This window comes from Cyprinus carpio, unplaced genomic scaffold (assembly GCF_018340385.1).
Source record: "Cyprinus carpio isolate SPL01 unplaced genomic scaffold, ASM1834038v1 S000006676, whole genome shotgun sequence".
In the NCBI taxonomy this organism is placed as follows: domain Eukaryota; kingdom Metazoa; phylum Chordata; class Actinopteri; order Cypriniformes; family Cyprinidae; genus Cyprinus; species Cyprinus carpio.
The window spans coordinates 77,001-96,689 of record NW_024879294.1 but is presented as its reverse complement, the minus strand read 5'-3'; the positions used below and the strand labels follow the sequence as shown (position 1 = coordinate 96,689).

Genomic DNA, 19,689 nt, shown 5'->3' with positions numbered 1-19,689 from the left:
AAAAATAAATATTACACACACACACACACACACACACACACACACACACACACACATATATATATATATATATATATATATATATATATATATATATATATATATATATATATATATACATCCCTTAATTCAAGTTAAAGGATCCAAGGGTTTAGGTACATCCGTCCGAAACATTGATTCGGAACAAAAAAGATTCGGAAGTTTCCGAACGCACAAAGCACAAGTGACTCAGATGGAAAGATGGCGGCTGCCTATTTGACCCACCATCAGAAGGTCCTGCGACTCTACAAGAAATCACTGAGACACATCGAGTCTTGGTGTATTTTCAGGTAAATCCAATTTCTAAATTATAATTGTAGTTTTATATGTTTTTATGCGCATTTATTGGCTGTTCTGAGGAGACAAACACGGCAATCGATCTTAGCCTGTCCTGCTAACTCCTTTGTTTAATTACTGCTAACGTTACATACCCTTTAGCACATATGAAAATGAACTGCTGCTACATGTCCTGTCATGCACATTACATATGTGTTAATCTGCCATTAGAATTCGATGGGATGCATTTATTTGTGGGTGATAGCAGTTTATATAAGACCAGCGGGCCACTGGCGGCCCATCTTGGACGCCGCCCGCGGTTCACCGGCGTTTTGCTTATCGTTATTCTAGTAGCAGCCACCGCTTTTCCGTCAGTGGTCCGCTGACGAGCCGCTGGTTTATAATTACTGTTTGCTGGCGGTGTTCTGGTGAATTCAATTCCCGTTTCCCCTTCGGCGTGCATGCGTAAAATCCCGACGTCATGATTTCGAAGCGGAAAACGTGTGCTTTATTATCTCAAGCCTCAGTTTGTTTTTTCCTACTTTCCATCAACAAAAGGTAAATTTCACGTTGTTTGTCAAATACATAAGTAGAATGCTAAAGCACTGTAAAGTTGCGGTGCTCTTTTCGTGTGGGTGTGTGTACGTCTCTGGTTGTCAGCTGTGGTTAGTCTGATAGCAATTCTTCCCATTGTCTTCTAACCTAAAACAACAAAATGAACACATTCAGTAGTGTTATGATTTTATATGTCTAGGTCTATCGTTTATCCATTGAAAAAATATTTGTTAAGACTGTTGACAGTTTGGATTTAGACCAAGCAGTCCGAAATTTAGCGGACATATGCCTTTTTGCCGCATAAAGGCGTCTCAGTGTGTATTTTTAACATGGAAATTCAATATTTAAGTTCAATATCTGTCAATATTATTTACGTTTACTCATTTCATCTTTACATGCTAACGTTAGCTTCGAAAGTGTTCACATAGCCTAACGTCAGCAGCCGTACGGGACAACTTCAGCAAACATTTAAAAAGATAAACTCTTCATAAAATGTAAGTATTAGGAGATAAACAGTAGTTACGGTAGCTATAATGTCTAATAATATAAAAGTATAAATACCTTTTCGACCGAACAAAAGCGAAAACTCATGGCCGTGTCTGGGACGAAGGTTAACTGTCACTAAGCCGCTGAGCGTTGCCATGGATATTCGGTCATGTGCTCATTTGAGCGACACTTGCTTGGAGTCTATCTCCCAATGTGGCTCTATTACATTTTTTTTTAGCTGCATGTAGTATAGCAGTCTTAAATGCAATAACTAAAATAATAAATTACCTAAATAACTTTTCTTGTCGGCTTACCAACAGTTTAATACGTAAATTGATAGAATTGATTTATTTGTCTTACCTGTGTTATTTTCCACTTTCTTTTCTTCATGTTTTCTTTGGCTGCATTCATCACTCTATAAAATTATTGTAGAGCTCCTAGCATGCAACCTTATTTTCTTCATTCATGGGGAATGCATAAAACTAATTGTAGCCTATGTTAAATTATATTATTGAAGGGTATCATGATTTTGATGTTTAAATGTTGAAAACAGACTCCTGATTTGATGACATTTTTAATTCGAGAAGTTACTCCTATTTTCTTTTTCCAGAAATTTAAATTATTAATTTAACATTAACTTAATTTTACAATGTATTCAAATCTATATAGTAAAAAAAAAATATCAATCTGCAAATCAAAACATTTTTTTTTTTTTTTGCATTTTGCATTCTATTATTATTACAGTTAAAAATGTGATTTTGTTTTAAGGAATGATACCCCTTAAAATCCAGTATGGGTTTATATTTAAGTTTAGTTTTGTCAACTCTCTTTGTCTGAGTTACAAGGTGTCAGGTCCAGTGTTGGGAAGGATAATTTGGAAATGTAATAGGTTACAGATTGCAAATACCTTATTTAAAATGTAATATGTAGTGTAACTGTTTCAGTGACTTTATTAGAGTAATGTAACTGATTACATTTGGTTACTTTTTGATTACTTTTCTAAATTTCTATTGTTTTCAATTTTTAATGATTTTGAAACATTTAAAGCAGGCAGGGTTAATGTTACAGTGGTGCTTAACACTGATTACTGTCAGACTTTCAGAATCCTTCACATGAATTAAGATTATGATAATTTAATTGTAAAGTACAACCACCTCAAAATAGGACTTTAGCAGCTCTTTTTACTTTGCGATCTTTTAGAGGTTAAATCACTGATCTATAATATAGAACTGGATTGCTCATGACGTCATTAAAGTGAAGCCGCCGCGCCGCCATATTGGTAATCCCTAGTGTGCGTAAACATTCTATTGAATTAATAGGAAATTGTATGATTTTAATGAGAAAACATCATCTAACAAGTCAGCGTTTATAAATCTAAAGTATTTCTGTACATTATTACAATGCAAACACCCTAGGCATGTAAACGGTTATTTTTTAATTGTCGGGAATTTCCCCTACTTATTAAAAACCTACGTTCATTACAGTAGTGAACATCATGAACATGATAGACATCAGACGGACACGACCGCAACATAAAAAACAAACGACAAAGTGCTCATTCTGAAATCTGAATTTATTCACAGAAATAACTGACTATATACAGTACGGATTTAAAGACATAAAGCTTTTCCAAGATAGTAAGTTAAGCTTTTCATTTCATTATAGAGCAACATTAACAACATAATTGTATTATTCATTGTAATATATTCAAATCCATTTCTGATCCTAATACGTTCATGTTTAATAATTCCTGAATAATTATGTTCATAGAGAAATAGGCTATATTTTGTGTTGGATCGTTACCTGTGTCATATCAGTGCGCAGCAGACACACCCACCTAAACGGTTTAAATATATCGCTTATACTCGGGGTGCGATTTGTGAAAAAAAACAGTGGGGGGGATGCTTTTGAAAATTTTTATGAAATGTTTTTAATACGATGGAAATTGTATTTAGTGTGATCTCAGTTTAATAAAAACATTGTAAGCCTACGTTAGGCCTATTAATTGTAATGATTTAATGTCCACGGTTATTCAAACAACAAATTACATAGAGAAAGCGAGCAATGAACACTACGGAGCTTTTTGAAACTCCGAATCAGTTAAACCATTGCGTCGCAAAATGATTCACTGTTTCAAAGCGCACCAATCGGATCGCGTATCGCGAATCATTTGATTCACATCTGGACGTCAGAGCGTGTATCGCGAATCATTTGATTCAGATCTGGACGTCAGAGCGTGTATCGCGAATCATTTGATTCAGATCTGGACGTCAGAGCGTGTATCGCGAATCATTTGATTCAGATCGGGACGTCAGAGCGGGTTTGCATGATGTTTAAAGGAGCTGTATGTAAGAAATCTATTTCAATTAATCATAAAATGGCCCTGACGTGTCACTAGACATTAAGAAATCATGTTCATTTCAAATACTTATATCACTGACAACAGTAGTCCGGCCAGGATATTGTCATTTAAAAAGTGGACTTGCAGCCATCACCTGATGTTGATGTTGTCATTATGTGTTTTGGCCTGACGCGCCTCCCTCCACCCATCTACCAATCACGAAGTCAGTAGTGTTTCGGGATCCGTGTTGCCAGCTTTGCTGTAACTCCAGTTGGATAAAAATGTCTAATGTTACTAAATCAAAAAGACCTCGTTATAATTCAGAAATTCGTCGTGACAAAGTCCGAAATAAAACCAGAATTTGTATTGGAGATGCTTTTGAAAGATGGAGACGGCTGAAAACGGAGAAGATATTGAACACAGACGCCAACGTTGCTAATTTTCTCCTGGAAAGGTAAGATTCATCTATGCTTGGCTAACTTGTACTTGATGTCAATGGACATTTCATATATTCATGACAGTCGAACAAAGTTATGCATGTTTGTGCAAAGTAACATAACGTTAGCTCACATGGACGTATGCTAACATTAGCAATGCATTACAGGAGCCCGTCACTATGCCAATACGCTGAGAAAAACAACAAAAGCAACACCATCACGCCCATTATGGCAATTTGAAATGTAATTGAGACAGCAGCCTAGACCAGTGGTTCCCAAACTTTTTCAACTCGCGGCTCACACAACCAAACACAAATGTTTGCGCGGCCCACTGCAAAAAAATTAACTGACCCCGCTATTGTTGGGTTAATAACTTAGTACTCAGAAGCTAGATTGTTAACTGTATTTATTGAATGAACTAGGGCTGTGCGATATGGACAAAAAAAAAACCCATCGTGATTTCTTTGATCAATTTTGCGATGTCGATTTTAATCACGATTTTGACACACACAGACACGCTTTACAGTCATAAATGCATTCAGTATAAATTTGAAACATATTTCCAAAAGAAAACCAATGAGAGCTTTATCAAAAAGTTGTAACATGCCTCTAGAACAGACATAAGTCAAAATAATCAGTAAGTAAATGTCAAACAACATGTCGAGACATATGGTAAAAAAATAAAAATAAAATAAAACCCGTGTCCAGGGCTTTTTTTTTTTGCCATGCATTGGTCAAAGAGCTCATTGTAGCGGTGCCTCAGGTGCTGAAATATATTTATTGCCCAAGGTTTACACGTACTCCGTTTGCAGTGCGAATACCGTATGTGTATGCGGTTCAGAAGCAGCAGCGAGAGCGCGTTATTGTAACGCGAAAGCACATTAAAATAATGCGCGAGCGCGAATCTCTCCACTTGCGCGCATATTTCCTTTGCTTTGTCAACAAAAGTTTGGAGTGAGATTAGGGGAGGGGCCATTCAAATATTTGCAGCACACAACCCAAACAAAATTTCCAAAAAATTTCAAAACTAACAAAAATCAAACAAATTCATCAAAAAAAATAGGAATCATAACCAGGGTTCCTGTTTTAAAAAGAATCTGAATCAATTACCCATTCATAAAGCAGGTCACTTGCTTCATTCCTGAATAAATTAGTCATTCAAACGAATCAACATAATAAATGATTCAGTGATAAACTCAGTGATTTCCCGCCACCTTCTGGCAGTTTTACTTTAATTTTTAAAGGATCTTTTCTGTTATTTAATGTTTAATATTTCTATATTAAAATTTTTATATTTAAAACATTAACCTCAACATGAATTTACAAATTTAATTGCACTCATGCCACATCTGAGCCTGATTAAACGTCTGAAAATACACCTAACCCAGATAGCAAATGACATCCCAGACAGGACACATACGTTGGTCTGATGTCGACCAGACGTACAAAATTCTATCGGCACGATGTCCCTCAGGGAGCGTTTGCTAATAAGGAAGATGTCGCCGCGACGACGGCCTCTGATCGGAAATGCTCTGCGACCGATGTTGTTACGATGCATCCTGCCCGCTCTGCGTGGACGCGGTTCACCACCGTTTTGCTCATCGTTACGGATTACCCGCAGCTACCGCAGCTGGTTTATAAAACAATGCACACCACTCTCAAGAACAGTTGCAACTGTATTAATATTTTCATGTATTTCATATTACAGTGATTCCCAACCTTTTTCCTTGGGGCCCCCCCCATGTACATATTTAACAATCAGTGACCCCCCCCCCCCCCCAATAGCATTTATATATATTAGAGGTCGATCGATATATCGGGCCGATTTTTGTCATTTTTTAATATATCGGCATCGGCCGATATCTGTGTTTAGTAGTGCCAATTTAAATTTAGGCACGTCGGCGGGCAGCCCCGTGTTATTGGTGCGGTGGAAAGTGCTGCTGCCGCATGTGAAGGACCCCAAGACAAACCTTTAGGAAGATTCAACAACAGTCCTGGTAGATAAAGGTAGTCAGAGAATATCACTCTGTAAATGGGGTGGAGAAGGTGGCAGCTCTCAAAAACACTGCATCGTGATTGAGGGCTACGTTACTCCGCCCCGCTCACGGACAGTACCGTGCTCGTTGAGACAGCTGTCCTGGAGCAGTCCAGAACGGTGAATGACATTTGTTCGGAAACATGGATTGATGCAGACAATAGCCAAGTTTCCATCCAACTCATTTGCATTTAGGGATATCAATATTTGATCATTTCCATGATCGATCGTCGTTTAAATTAACAATCAATTAATAACCTTAATGCTGCAAAATGCGTCTGCAGCGGTATTATTATTATGTGCAAAAGCCACTCGGAAAAAAAGCTTTCTCACCCGAATTAAAGGGGTTTTAGTCTGAATAAAATGCTAGTAGCAGGACTGTAAAATGAATAGATGTGATTATGATCATTTGATAAAATGAAGGGAGCGCACTGTACGTTTGAGATCCTTTTACTTAGTTGACTGTTTCCCGTCAAGGAGACTGCTGAATGCGCCTCTTTAAATGAAAAATTAAATTAAATTTATGCATTTAGCAGACGCTTTTATCCAAAGAGACTTACTATCAATTCAGGCTATCAATTTTTACCTATCATGTGTTCCCGGGGAATCGAACCCCCAACCTTGCGGTTGTTAACGCAATGCTCTACCACTTGAGCTACAGGAACACTCTTTAAATGGTTTCGTGGTGCTCGTTGTATTTTAAAACGCAATTGCAATGTTTTCAAATGACACTATAGTATTAAAAATAAAATTATCCCAAACATAACTGTGGCACTTGTGGCTGTACTGCGCAGTCAGTGAACCGCTTTTTTCACATTAAACCTTTTATGCGAGTATGACCAGTACTTTATTTGATCCTGATAACCAAAATGTTCGATTTAGAATTTTTGCGTTCCGGTAGGCCTATTTGTTTTAAAAAATCCTGCATTTACAGTGCATTAGATCGTGACAGTGCATGCGTGCGTGAAGACGAGGACGAGCGAGCGCGGGTTTGGCTAGATGTATTTGGAGGTTATTGCTCACGTCTCGTTCTGCACATATCCAAATGTTTCCATATTCGCAATGTATCTGAATGTTAAACTATAATATTTTTTTATTTTTTTTATGTAAACTAGACGGAAGAGATCATCCTCTTCACATGAGCAAAAATGTCCTTGGCATAACAGCAGAGTGGACCGGTATACTACGGTCTATTTAAACTGACCAGTGTAACCTTTTATATGTTTGGTTGACTGTACTTTATTTTAATAATGAACAGACTGGGATGTAAGTTTGAAATTAGAATGTGTGTGTGTATATATATATATATATATATATATATATATATATATATATATATATATATATATATATATACCTGTTTTATACATTCAATACTTGGTCAGTTTATTGATTTGTTTGGTTAACTTTGGATACATTTTTTATTTTTAATACCGTGCAGTGCACAAAATTAAGATTCGAGAGATGGTTCAAGTCAGTGCTAAATAAATGATGATAAGTTTAGAATTGTTGTGCATCCACTTATTATTAGTGTGACATTTTAGCATGCAAATGAAGGGGAAAACTTCAAGATATTGGCCCTAAAAATCGGCAGCACATATCGGCCATCGGCTGGCATCGGCATCGGCTATAGAAAAACCCATATCGGCCGATCTCTAATATATATATATATATATATATATATATATATATATATATATATATATATATATATATATATATATATATATATATATATATATATATATATATATATATATATATATATATATATATTAGGGGTCGCACGACCACTGATTTCTGCTAGTCGATATAATTATGACATTACATTTTAATGTAACCAGTAGGCTTGGGCGATATATCTAACGATATAATCATGCGCCTCTAGTCAGTAAAGCCGGTTCCCTGATTAGTGCTAAATCGCCATCACCTGCTTTCAAATGGAGCGGCATTTAATACACAGAGCCGTAGATCACTGACAAGCTACGCAATATCGGGTTCATTATCACAGATGAATCGCCTTCGATAATGAACGTGATATTGCGTAGCTTGTCAGTGATCTACGGCTCTGTCTATTAAATGCCGGTCCATTTGAAAGCAGGTGATGGCGATTTAGCGCTAATCAGGGAACCGGCTTTACTGACTAGATGCGCATGATTATATCGTTAGATATATCGCCCAGCCCTAGTAACCAGTATTTGTATCTGTAAGTCACAAAATTATTAGTATCTGTTTTCGGATAAAACCAGGTGTCGTACAGTTACTTGATAAGACCGTTATGACTACCTTTTTTTCCCCGTAGTTATCACTGAACAAACATGCTGCGTTAAAGTAAAATAATTATTAATTTCAAAAAATAACTTAATCATATAAGCAGAGATGTCATGACAAACGTTTAGTGATCATTTGAACACGACTGAATGAATTCAAGGCGCACATTTTCATTACGCAGAATTCTCTAAGCGAGTCTTTTTGAACTTACTAAACAAATGTGCCTGTGCCACGCAAACCTGCAAAAGATAAAGAAGCAAACATAGAAAATGTATCTACATTTAATTTGATTATTAGCCTACTTTTAAGAGAGAGAACTGGCTTGGTTTTTGAGAGACTGAGACGCGCAACGCGGCTGTTTGATTGGCGAGCGCGTTGTTTATTCCATTCATTCATGTATCATTTCTTAGCATACGGTTTAAATCATTGCCTTTTAAATATATACAAATAATAGACCGTGTACGATGTATTATTATAGGTGATATTACTCTCGCCAAGCTCTGATTTCTGAGAGATGCACGAAGAGGCAACATGCGGTGTTTGATTTGTGCTCTTTTCGTTCATAAAGTTTATATTCATTCACTTCACACATTCTATTGCGTGACTTTAGAGGTCTGTGTATAATATTGCGCTGATCCCCTGGCTCAACTGTTATCTAGCAAACAGCAGACTGTGCCAGCCTCAGCCGAATATTCAGGCAGAATTATTCCTTATCCGTTATTCGTTTTTTAAGCCATTATCTGTGCCATTTGGGCTTCGGGCACACCTCTAATTATTAAATTACATATTTTAATTTTAGATGTAACAGAGAGAAAGTGATAGAAAGTAACAGCTACACGCAATATTGTAATCCTTGTAGGCAAACTGTGCATGCATTATGGTTAATGCACGCTCGAGTAGTCGATTGTTTCCGACAGCGCCGACTAGTGGTTAAAGTAGTCGATCACTCGACTACTCGACTAGTCTATGTAACCCCTAGATTAAACAAATCCAAAAAAAAAAAACATTTAACATAATATAACATTTAACATTTATAAATAATAGGGCTGTCAAATGATTAATCACGATTAATCACATCCAAAATAAAAGTTTTGTTTACATAATATATGTGTGTATACTGTGTATATTTATTATGTATATATAAATACACACACATGCATGTATATATTTAAGAAGAATATGTTACGTTTATATATTAAATATATTTATATATAATATAAAATATAAGAATATAAATATATAAATGTATATACATGTAAATATTTTCTAAATATATAATTTGTGTGTGTATTTATATATACATAATAAATATACCCTGTACACATACATATATTATGTAAACAAAACTTTTATTTTGGATGTGATTAATCGTGATTAATCATTTGACAGCCCTAATAAATAATCATTGACCTAGATATATAAGTCCTGTAATGCTGTTGATTAGTTAGAATAACACTTGAAATTTTTTTTTTATAACAAAGTAATATTCAAAATCACGTTATTATTTCTCTCTCCCTCAGAATGTTTTTTTAGATTTCAGACTCAGATAGGCAAAGAAAAAGCTTTAAATATAAATCTCTCTCTCTCTAGGCTGCTTCATGTTAGTGGTCGACAATGTGGCAGAAACATTCCCTTCATATTATTGATACTAAAATTAATATAGCAAAACTGCCAAAATGTGACTAAAATGTCACTGTTCTAGCGTCACATTTTTTAGCTTTCGTGTTTACTGCGTCACATCTTATGTTTGTGCGTTGATCAGTTGTGAATAAAAGTTCAAATTAAGTCTGAATTTATGAATAATGCACTAACCTGTCAATCTCTTAATTCTCGGAAAAGATCAGGATGAGCACACGATTGAGCAAGTTAGCAAGATTTGATGTGCTGAATCCTGTGGTCAGTTCGTTCACCTTTATCATGTGTTTTGTATGTAAAGTAATGCCTTATTTCATTTCTACTTCTCTCTTGATTTATTAGTTGCGGGCGCATTAATAGAGTTTCATCTGTTTTAACCATGGCGTTGTTCTTCAGGTTTACCGGTTTTGCATCAATTTGGAAAGTACTGAAATACAATAGATACCGGTATTTTTCCAGTACCGTTATACCGCACATCCCTACTACTTTTTTATTTGCACTGAGCAATTTACTTACACAAGCCTGTTTACATTTTCACGGGACAGGGCAGGTCACTTCTGAACATGCAAAATGTACATTTATTATTTATTATTACATTTGTTTGCCTCTACAATAAACAATAAATTCTCAGTAAAACTGTTTTCATTGTTATATCTTACTGTTTCTGTTGTCAGACAACAAAATGAATATGAAATATTGACTGAAACGCGACCCATTAAGATTTCATAATCAGCTCTCCCTTCCAAGATGTTAATCTGCAAGTCTTAACGACTTAAGTCGCTAAAGGGGTGTGCAAAATCACTAAGTTGGCAACACTGTGCATCTCCATTTCTCCAACTACGGGCTAGGCCACGGGTCAAACAGAAAACGTGTGCTGTGTTAATCGCGCATTAATACGATTAGTGCAGTTAAAATGAATTTGCATTAACGCATTATTGATGCGTTAATTTTGACAGTCATAGTTTATACAACAGTTTGACGTGTGTAAATACATAAAAAATAACAAGTAACAATAACAACGGAGTATCTTTAAAAGCCCTCTTTTGTACAGTACTACTTCCTTCTGCCACAGATTCAAATCTAAAGTTGACAGTTAAACAGCTGAGCCCAAGCCCTTGTTACTCATTCCAAAATGTCACTTTAGAACTTGTAACGAAGGAATGTTGAGTTGCTTCATTAAAAGTAAATATGCACCGATTGCAATTTTCTTGGCAGATTCAGATTTTTTTTGCAAGTGTGACCTGCCAATACAGATTTTTGCCAATTCCGATTTTCTTTCTAAAAACTATAATTGACAGCATTTTTTATACAAAAGTATATGCTTATTAAAATGAAAAAAAAAAATAAAATAAACAAAATAAACATTACTATTCTGATTCCCATGACAAAAAGTAACAGATGTTCTCTCACTTAAAAAACTCTGTGACTAGAAAAGAGGTAGAAATAATTAACTGAAAAGGAGTTGCTGTATATAACAAAACAGATGTCATTTCCCACTGTGTTTCTTAAATAATTTTTTCACTAACTTTATTAGATGTAAAATTCTTACATTGTTTCAGTTAATTCAGTTAGAATAATTAGAAACTGTAGAGCTGTTACCATTCAAATGAAATCATTATAAACAAACTCCATCTTTCCACTGCAGCGGAAACAGAAGCTCCATCTGAGGTGGCATAAGATGGATTTACACAGGCTGTTTGATGAAGCTGAGGTGCCACAAATGCATTTACACTGCAAAATTGAATGCATAAAGAATTTTATAAGATTCTTTTAAAATATTTTTTTTTTTAAATTATAGTGCTGTGAAAAAGTTTTTGCCCCCTTCCTGTTTTTTATTTTATTTTTTTTGCATATGTCACACTTGAATGATTCGGATCATCAAGCAAATTTTAATATTACCCAAAGATATCCCGAGTAAATAAAAAATGCAGTTTTGAAATAATGATTTCTAGAGGTCGACCGATATTTGACCACACTGGCCGATACCGATTAATTATCCGGTAGTTTTTAAAATGGATACTAAAAAAAAAAAAAAAACACTAAAAAAAAAAAAAATAAAAAAAAAAAGTAAAAAATAAAACAGTAATAGTAATAGTAAATGTTGAAATTACCCCACACTAATAGGGCCCTATGAAATCTGTTTAATTTTTTCCTAAATTCCATTTTATTTATTTACAAATTCTGTTATTTAATTTTTCTGGATTCTGTTTTTCCCATTTTAATTTTACTCCACTCCTTTTTAACAGTTAAATTAAAGTTTATTAATCATAAAGTAAGTCTAATTAAATCAAATCATGAAACTTACACATTTTCAAATCAGTTTAATAAAAGTTTAACAAAAATTACATGATTAGGGCCCTATGAAATGTTTTATTTTTTTCTCACCATATTTTTTTATTGTTACCAAATTCTGTTTTATCATGTCTAATTATTTGAATGCATAAAACAACTTATTTTTTTTTAAAGAAGCCTAATGATTTTTCCCCTCAAAAATTCTGTGTGTATTTACATTTTTATTGTTGTTTAATCAAGGCATGAAACTGTCTTTTAATTACTTAAAATTAAGCAAACTTTTTTGGCAAACAAAGGGGATTTACTATTCAAATTAAAACATGGAAGAAATGTTGTGTGATTATTCATTAAAAAATAATGCTTGTTTCATTTTAATAGTAGTAGTAGGCTATGTACATTCTACCGAACAATAGACTTCAAAACCGGACTTTTATTTTGACGGGTTGCAAAATAAAAGAATACCTTTACAATTCTGTGCATGCGATATGATGCTTTTGCTCAAATCAACAAAAGGTCAAATGCTCATGAAGTGACTCTCAGAGCAGTTCTGGGGATGTTGTTCATGTGTTTTTGTCCTCATTTAGTGAGACAGCAGACGCTGAAATCAGCGCGAGCGTCACGCGCGCTAAACTGTGAATTTCGTTTTTATGAATGGATTGCGTGATTCCGTCCGCGTTTTCTGCATCGCAGAAATCTCAATATACAATTCATTATGTACATTAACAACGATTCGGGGTGAATATAATGTAATTTAATGGAAAACGATGTGAATGGTGCTCTGAGGCGCGGCAGGATTTTCTGTCTGAAGCTTCTCGCTCTGTTCAGCGTGCAGCGTCACTTGTCTAAACAAACAGCACGTGTTGTCAGCGATTTCAACCACTAGAGGTCGCTCTCGCACTGTATATTGAAAACAGAGCCTTCTCAGCTGCTCCAGCAACGGACCCAACCCGGAAACTATCATTCTCCACAGAAAATTACCAAAAACCGAAAATTCCATCTGCATGGATTTTTGCCGATAACCGATTGTTCCAGCAATCAACTATCGGTGCCGATTAATCGGCAAAACCGATAAATCGGTCGACCTCTAATGATTTCATTTATTAAGGGAAAAAAGCTGCCCTAACCTGCCTGGCAGTACGTGAAAATGTACGGTTTCTGGGTGGTGAGAGAGAGATCACAAGCCTGTAGACAGGAGTGTGTTCGACCAAAGTCCCTTTCTCAGTTTGATTTGAAGCAGCAATGCACAGACCGATCGCTGTGTGACATCAAAGCACCACGAGAGCTGCAGAGAGCAGATGGCTCCGCATGCTTTCAAATCGCTTTTGTGATACTTTGATGTCCAATTGGTCTGCGCGCTGCTGCTTCAAATAGAACACACCTCATCTCACAGCCAGTCCGTTTTGACGGCACACTTACGCTCACATCCGCCTGTAAACATGTCAGCAGCGTTGTTCTTCAAGTTGTGTTTGTGTTAAACAGACACACAGTTTGCAATTCGTAATGCAATATTGACTGTTTTTTAAGTTTCAATTAAAGCCACAGCAGAACTGTTTTGTGTCTCTGAGCAACACAGCGGTGTTTCAATACTGAATGAATCCACGTGTTTGAACGAATCAAGTCAATGATTCAGTAAACCATTCATAGAGACAGTAGTCACTTACCTCATTTTTGAATGAATCAGCCGTTTGAATGAATGACTAATGACTCGATCATAAAACAGTCATTTACCATCATCTACTGGTGGTTTGGTTTCATATTTAAAAGTATTACATTTTCCCCAACATTTTTAATTTGTATGTTAAAAAATATTTAAAACATTAATCTTATAAAATTATTTGAGTATTTAAAGCATTTATGGCACCTCAGCTTCATTAAACAGTCTGTGTAAATACATCTAATGACACTTCAAATGCAGCTTCTGTTTCCTCTCCAGTGAAAATATGGAGTTTGTTGATAGTATGCTCACTCTATTGTAAACATTAAAATTTGCAAAAATAAATTACTCCACTGCTCACAAAGAGAAGTATGATTGCTGATGACAACAGAGTTGCACTGTCCAAAATGTTTGTGGTATAAATGTGCTTTTTTTTACTTGAAGCATATGTTATCTTTTGCTTTTATTTGGTTGTCACAGAGCACCAGAACGCTTCATTTACATGTTAAATTCTCAAAAATTTTCTTCTGGGGGTGATGCACCCAAACCCAGTTTTGAGAACACGGATGTGGAGGACTATAATGTAACAAGAGCTCGTTCAAATACTGAGGTACTAAATTCAGGGCTTTATAAGTAATAAGCAAGATTTTATAATCTATACGATGTTTAATAGGTAGCCAGTGCAGTGTTGACAGAACCGGGCTAATCCAGCAGGTTCTAGTAAGAACTCTAGCTGCTGCATTTTGAACCAGCTGGAGTTTGTTTATTAAGCGTGCAGAGCAACCACCCAATAAAGCATTACAATAATCTAACCTTGAGGGTCATAAACGCATGGATTAACATTTCTGCATTTGACATTGAGAGCATAGGTCGTAATTCAGATATATTTTTGAGATGGAAAAATGCAGTTTTACAAATGCTAGAAACGTGGCTTTCTAAAGAAAGATTGCTGTCAAATAGCACACCTAGGTTCCTAAATGATGACAAGGAATTGACAGAGCAGCCATCAAGTCTTAGACGGTGTTCTAGGTTATTGCATGCAAAGTTTTTAGGTCTTTTAATTAACACCTCTTTTTTCAGAATTTAGTAGTAAGAAATTACTCGTCATCCAGTTTTTTTTATATCGACTATGCATTCCGCTAGTTTTTCAAATTGGTATATTTTGCCTGGCCGTGAAGAAGTATAGAGCTGAGTATCATCAGCATAACAGTGAAAGCTAACACCGTGTTTCCTGATGATATCTCCCAAGGGTAACATGTAAAGCATGGAGCAGTGTCCAAATATATATGGACCTATGCGTGTATGTATTAGGGATGGCATGATACCAAAAATCTATGGTCGGTACCGATACCACTAAAAGTACACAATACTCGATACCATGGAATAAAAAATAGCAATAGTACTTAAACATTAACTCCTTTTGTTACATTACAAAAACATTAGTGGCACTTGGCCTTAAAATAATACACACATACACACCTATACTCTGAATGCAAACATTAGTTTAATTTTACTGACATACTGGCAGGCCAAAAATATTTTTTAAAAACCATTAACATAAACAACAATTATTTAAACCAGTAATATTAGCCAATAATGACAATCCACGGATGGATACACAACGAATGAACAAGCTGTAAGCTGTCAGACATGCATGATCATGCACAGTGCTCGTGCTTTCAGAGCTGCGCACTCATTCAAATCTCACACAGTCATATTCATAAATTGTTGCTGTCTTCCACGTGCAGTTCTTCTGTGTGCTTGTTGCAAAGAGCTCATACTGACAAGAAGTGAAAGCCAATAGAACGTTCCATTGCAACAGCAGCACCTAGCAGCAGCCCTATGCTTCTGCCATTTTGGGGTGAAAGCAACTTGGCAGTCCACTAGCTTCTTGCTGCCACTATGGCAAATATCAGCTGCTTTGTTTAAAAAAAAACATACATTAAAGCTGAAATACAACCTGAATGATGACAACAATAACGTACAATCACTAGACTAGTGGTCATAAAATCCTTTTAACAGTTTATTTAATGTCTTCCCATTTTTCACAAAACCTTTGCTCTTTAGAAACCATGTCAGTTTTGGGGTTCAAATTATTTTAGGTTTAAGTGTTAGCATTATAAACACTGAATTAATACCAACATATGAAATTAAATTAATGACAGGAAAATTCTGAATGTTGGACAATATATAACAGAAATATAACAGCTTGGCAGTAAGCTGCTTTTGCAGTATTGTCTTATATTAATGTCCATTAAAGGAAGACTGTAAACAAAAAAACTATGTAAAAAATAAATAAAAAAACGCACATATGTACAACCACTTTCTCCAAAATTATTTATTTAATTATGACAGACACCGCAATGCATCATGTTCTAGGTCAGGGGTGACCAAACTCGGTCCTGGAGGGCCGGTGTCTTGCAGAGTTTAGCTCCAACTTGTCTCAATACACCTGCCTGGAAGTTTCTAGTATACCTAGTAAGAGCTTGATTAGCTGTTTCAGGTGTGTCTAATTAGGGTTGGAGCTAAACTCTGTAGGACAGTGGCCCTCCAGGACCGAGTTTGGGCACCCCTGTTCTAGATCATTATGTTTGTAGTGTGTTCCATGGGATTAAAACGTACACTATATATTTCAGACCTAGTGGAGTAGTAGTAACTAATAATATAGAAATGGTAAATGTGTAAAGTTACAGAAGCTTATTCTAACTTGTCATATCCATATAAATCATTATTATGGTTTCTAGGGCTAGGACCTGCAGTTCATAAAGGATTTAAGTTAACTACTAGACTAAAAACAGTTAGCAGGTGCCCCCTCAGAATTTTGAGCCAAGTGGATTTTGAATTCAGCTTCCAAAAGAGAAAAAATAGCTGAATAATATTTTTTTATATTTGATCCAATCGCATAAAAAGTTGGGACACTGTACAAATTGTGAATAAAAACAATGCAATGATGTGGAAGTTTCAAATTTCAATATTTTATTCAGAATGCAACACAGATGACATATCAAATGTTTAAACTGAGAAAATGTATAATTTTAAGGGAAAAATAAGTTGATTTTAAATTTCATGGCATCAACACATCTCAAAAAAGTTGGGACAAGGCCATGTTTACCACTGTGTGGCACCCCTCTTCTTTTTATAACATTCTGCAAATTGCTGGGGACTGAGGAGACAAGTTGCTCAAGTTTAGGAATAGGAATGTTGTCTTATTCTTGTCTAATACAGGCTTCTAGTTGCTCAACTGTCTTAGGTCTTCTTTGTCGCATCTTCCTCTTTATGATGCGCCAAATGTTTTCTATGGGTGAAAGATCTGGACTGCAGGCTGACCATTTCAGTACCCAGTTCCTCCTCCTACGCAGCCATGATGTTGTAATTGATGCAGTATGTGGTCTAGCATTGTCATGTTGGAAAATGCAAGGTCTCCCCTGAAAGAGACAACGTCTGAATGGGAGCATATGTTGTTCTAGAACTTGGATATACCTTTCAGCATTGATGGTGCCTTTCCAGATGTGTAAGCTGCCCATGCCACACGCACTCATGCAACCCCATACCATCAGAGTTGCATGCTTCTGAACTGAGCACTGATAACAACTTGGGTTGTCCTTGTCCTCTTTAGTCTGGCGTCCCAGTTTTCCAAAAAGAACTTCAAATTTTGATTTGTCTGACCACAGAACAGTTTTCCACTTTGCCACAGTCCATTTTAAATGAGCCTTGGCCTAGAGAAAACGCCTGCGCTTCTGGATCATGTTTAGATATGGCTTCTTTTTTGACTTCTAGAGTTTTAGCTGGCAACGGCGAATGGCACGGTGGATTGTGTTCACCGATAAAGTTTTCTGGAAGTATTCCTGAGCCCATGTTGTGATTTCCATTACAGTAGCATTCCTGTATGTGATGCAGTGCCGTCTAAGTCTAACTTTTTTGGAATCGGGTTTGTAGGTTAATGGATAATTCAGTAGCAAAAGTTACTCTAGAAAAATCATGAGTGCACAATAATTTTATAAAATAAAAACTTTTAGTGAAAATAAAAACAAAAAAACATTATTTAGTGGGTAACAAATAAAAGTGAATAAGTGTAGGACTAAATCTTTTAGGCCTACACATTGCTCTGTATTGTTGTACAATACATTCATGAAAAACAAGTAATATACTGTGTATGTATATATGTATATATATATATATATATATATATATATATATATATATAAAATATATTCTACAGTAGTCTACATTTAAAGTGGATCACAACCTTTCATCAAAGTTGTCTTAAAACCAAAATAATACCTGTTCTTGTCTTAGGACAACCTTGATTAACTTTTTTGATCCACTTCAAATGTTGACTGCTGTATAAATTAAAAGACATTTCTTTAAAATGTATAGAAGAGTAATGAGGCAGCAACATACGATAGATAAGATGAACAAGAAAGCCTGTTAATAATCTTTCATTGCGCAAAAGTATTATGCTACTAAAGGCTCCAAATACAGAGAATACAGAGATACGTGAACTTGACTTTAATATTCATTTGTACCTCACATTAAACTATCGAACAACTTCAGAACACTTAAAATATAGTGCACTAAAACTTTATTGTGCTTTATAATGTTTATGTGGCTTTCGTGGGGCTTAATAATAACACAGAACAGTAGCCTATATGTACTATATCGAATTTGCACCCGCAGCCCTTTCCTGAATATCTGATCGGCACACCCCTATCAGTTATACAGTGCTATCGTGGCTGCTGTGTGTCAAATGACAAACATGATGAGTGCACCCCCCCCCCCCACTACTCGTGCATGCCCCCTCAAAAATCATGACTGCATGACGCCCCTGCATACATACATAGTATTTTTTTTTTTTTTTTACCCAAATTATGAAAACCCTGGGGTACCTAAGGCATTTTGGAAGCAATAGTAGTAAATAATGCAATAAAGGCAGTGGAATCTAATATTTTTCATTACAATACTATATTTTGTTTATAAAAACCATAGTTTATTGATGTAACCTTGATAGCAATGAGACATCCATGATTTTATTTGTGGTTACATAGGTTTTGGTCTTATTAATCCTAACCATACCATTCACAAAAAGTTATTCTACTCTTTCAGGGATAAATATCGTTTCTATGCATGTTTGCTGCGAGCACGCTTTGATGAGAACAAACATGAGAAGGACATGATGAAGGCCACCATGATGCTAAAGGCAGGTGAAGAGGAATTCTGGGCCAATCAGCACCCGCAGCCCTACCTGTTCCCAGACTCACCTGGAGGAACATCCTATGAAAGATATGAGTGCTACAAAGTAAGTGACAAAGTAAAATGTGTTGTGTAGTCTCTGGCAGTTTTGCTGGTGTTTTTTTTTTTTTTTTTTTTTTTTGTGATCAACTTTTTTATGTCAACAAAACCAATCCATTTAAACAAACAAAACAGAGAAGGGGGAGCAACAGACATATCAATATTTTTACCATCTGGAAGAGAAGGAGAAGAAAAAAAAACTTTTATGGTCATTCCTTTTTATAGTACAAAATTTTGGAAGGAAAACATTGCCATACATCAATGGTACTAGGTTTAGCCTTGTTCATTTGGGCTGTTGTACATTCACAAGTCACTATTTTAAGGAAGCTATGAATCCAAAATGTTTTTGCACACGTGCGGAGTAAACCAGTTTTGTGTT

General features: G+C 35.6%; 1 protein-coding gene across 1 annotated transcript; it reads left to right on the top strand.

Moving 5' to 3' along the window:
* The first annotated feature begins 174 nt into the window (after positions 1-174).
* LOC122144451 (NADH dehydrogenase [ubiquinone] 1 beta subcomplex subunit 9-like) lies at positions 175-19,362 on the top strand. Its single transcript, XM_042755362.1, has 2 exons — positions 175-329; positions 19,125-19,362. Exons 1-2 carry the CDS (start codon positions 241-243, stop codon positions 19,345-19,347), a joined length of 312 nt encoding a protein of 103 aa, XP_042611296.1. The 5' UTR covers positions 175-240; the 3' UTR covers positions 19,348-19,362.
* The last annotated feature ends 327 nt before the right edge of the window (positions 19,363-19,689 follow it).

Bases quoted from the DNA above. Each gene is read 5' to 3' on its own strand.
- LOC122144451 (XM_042755362.1), top strand. From the start codon at position 241: ATGGCGGCTGCCTATTTGACCCACCATCAGAAGGTCCTGCGACTCTAC. The intron at 330-19,124 runs GTAAATCCAATT...CTACTCTTTCAG, and splicing joins GAGTCTTGGTGTATTTTCAG to GGATAAATATCGTTTCTATG.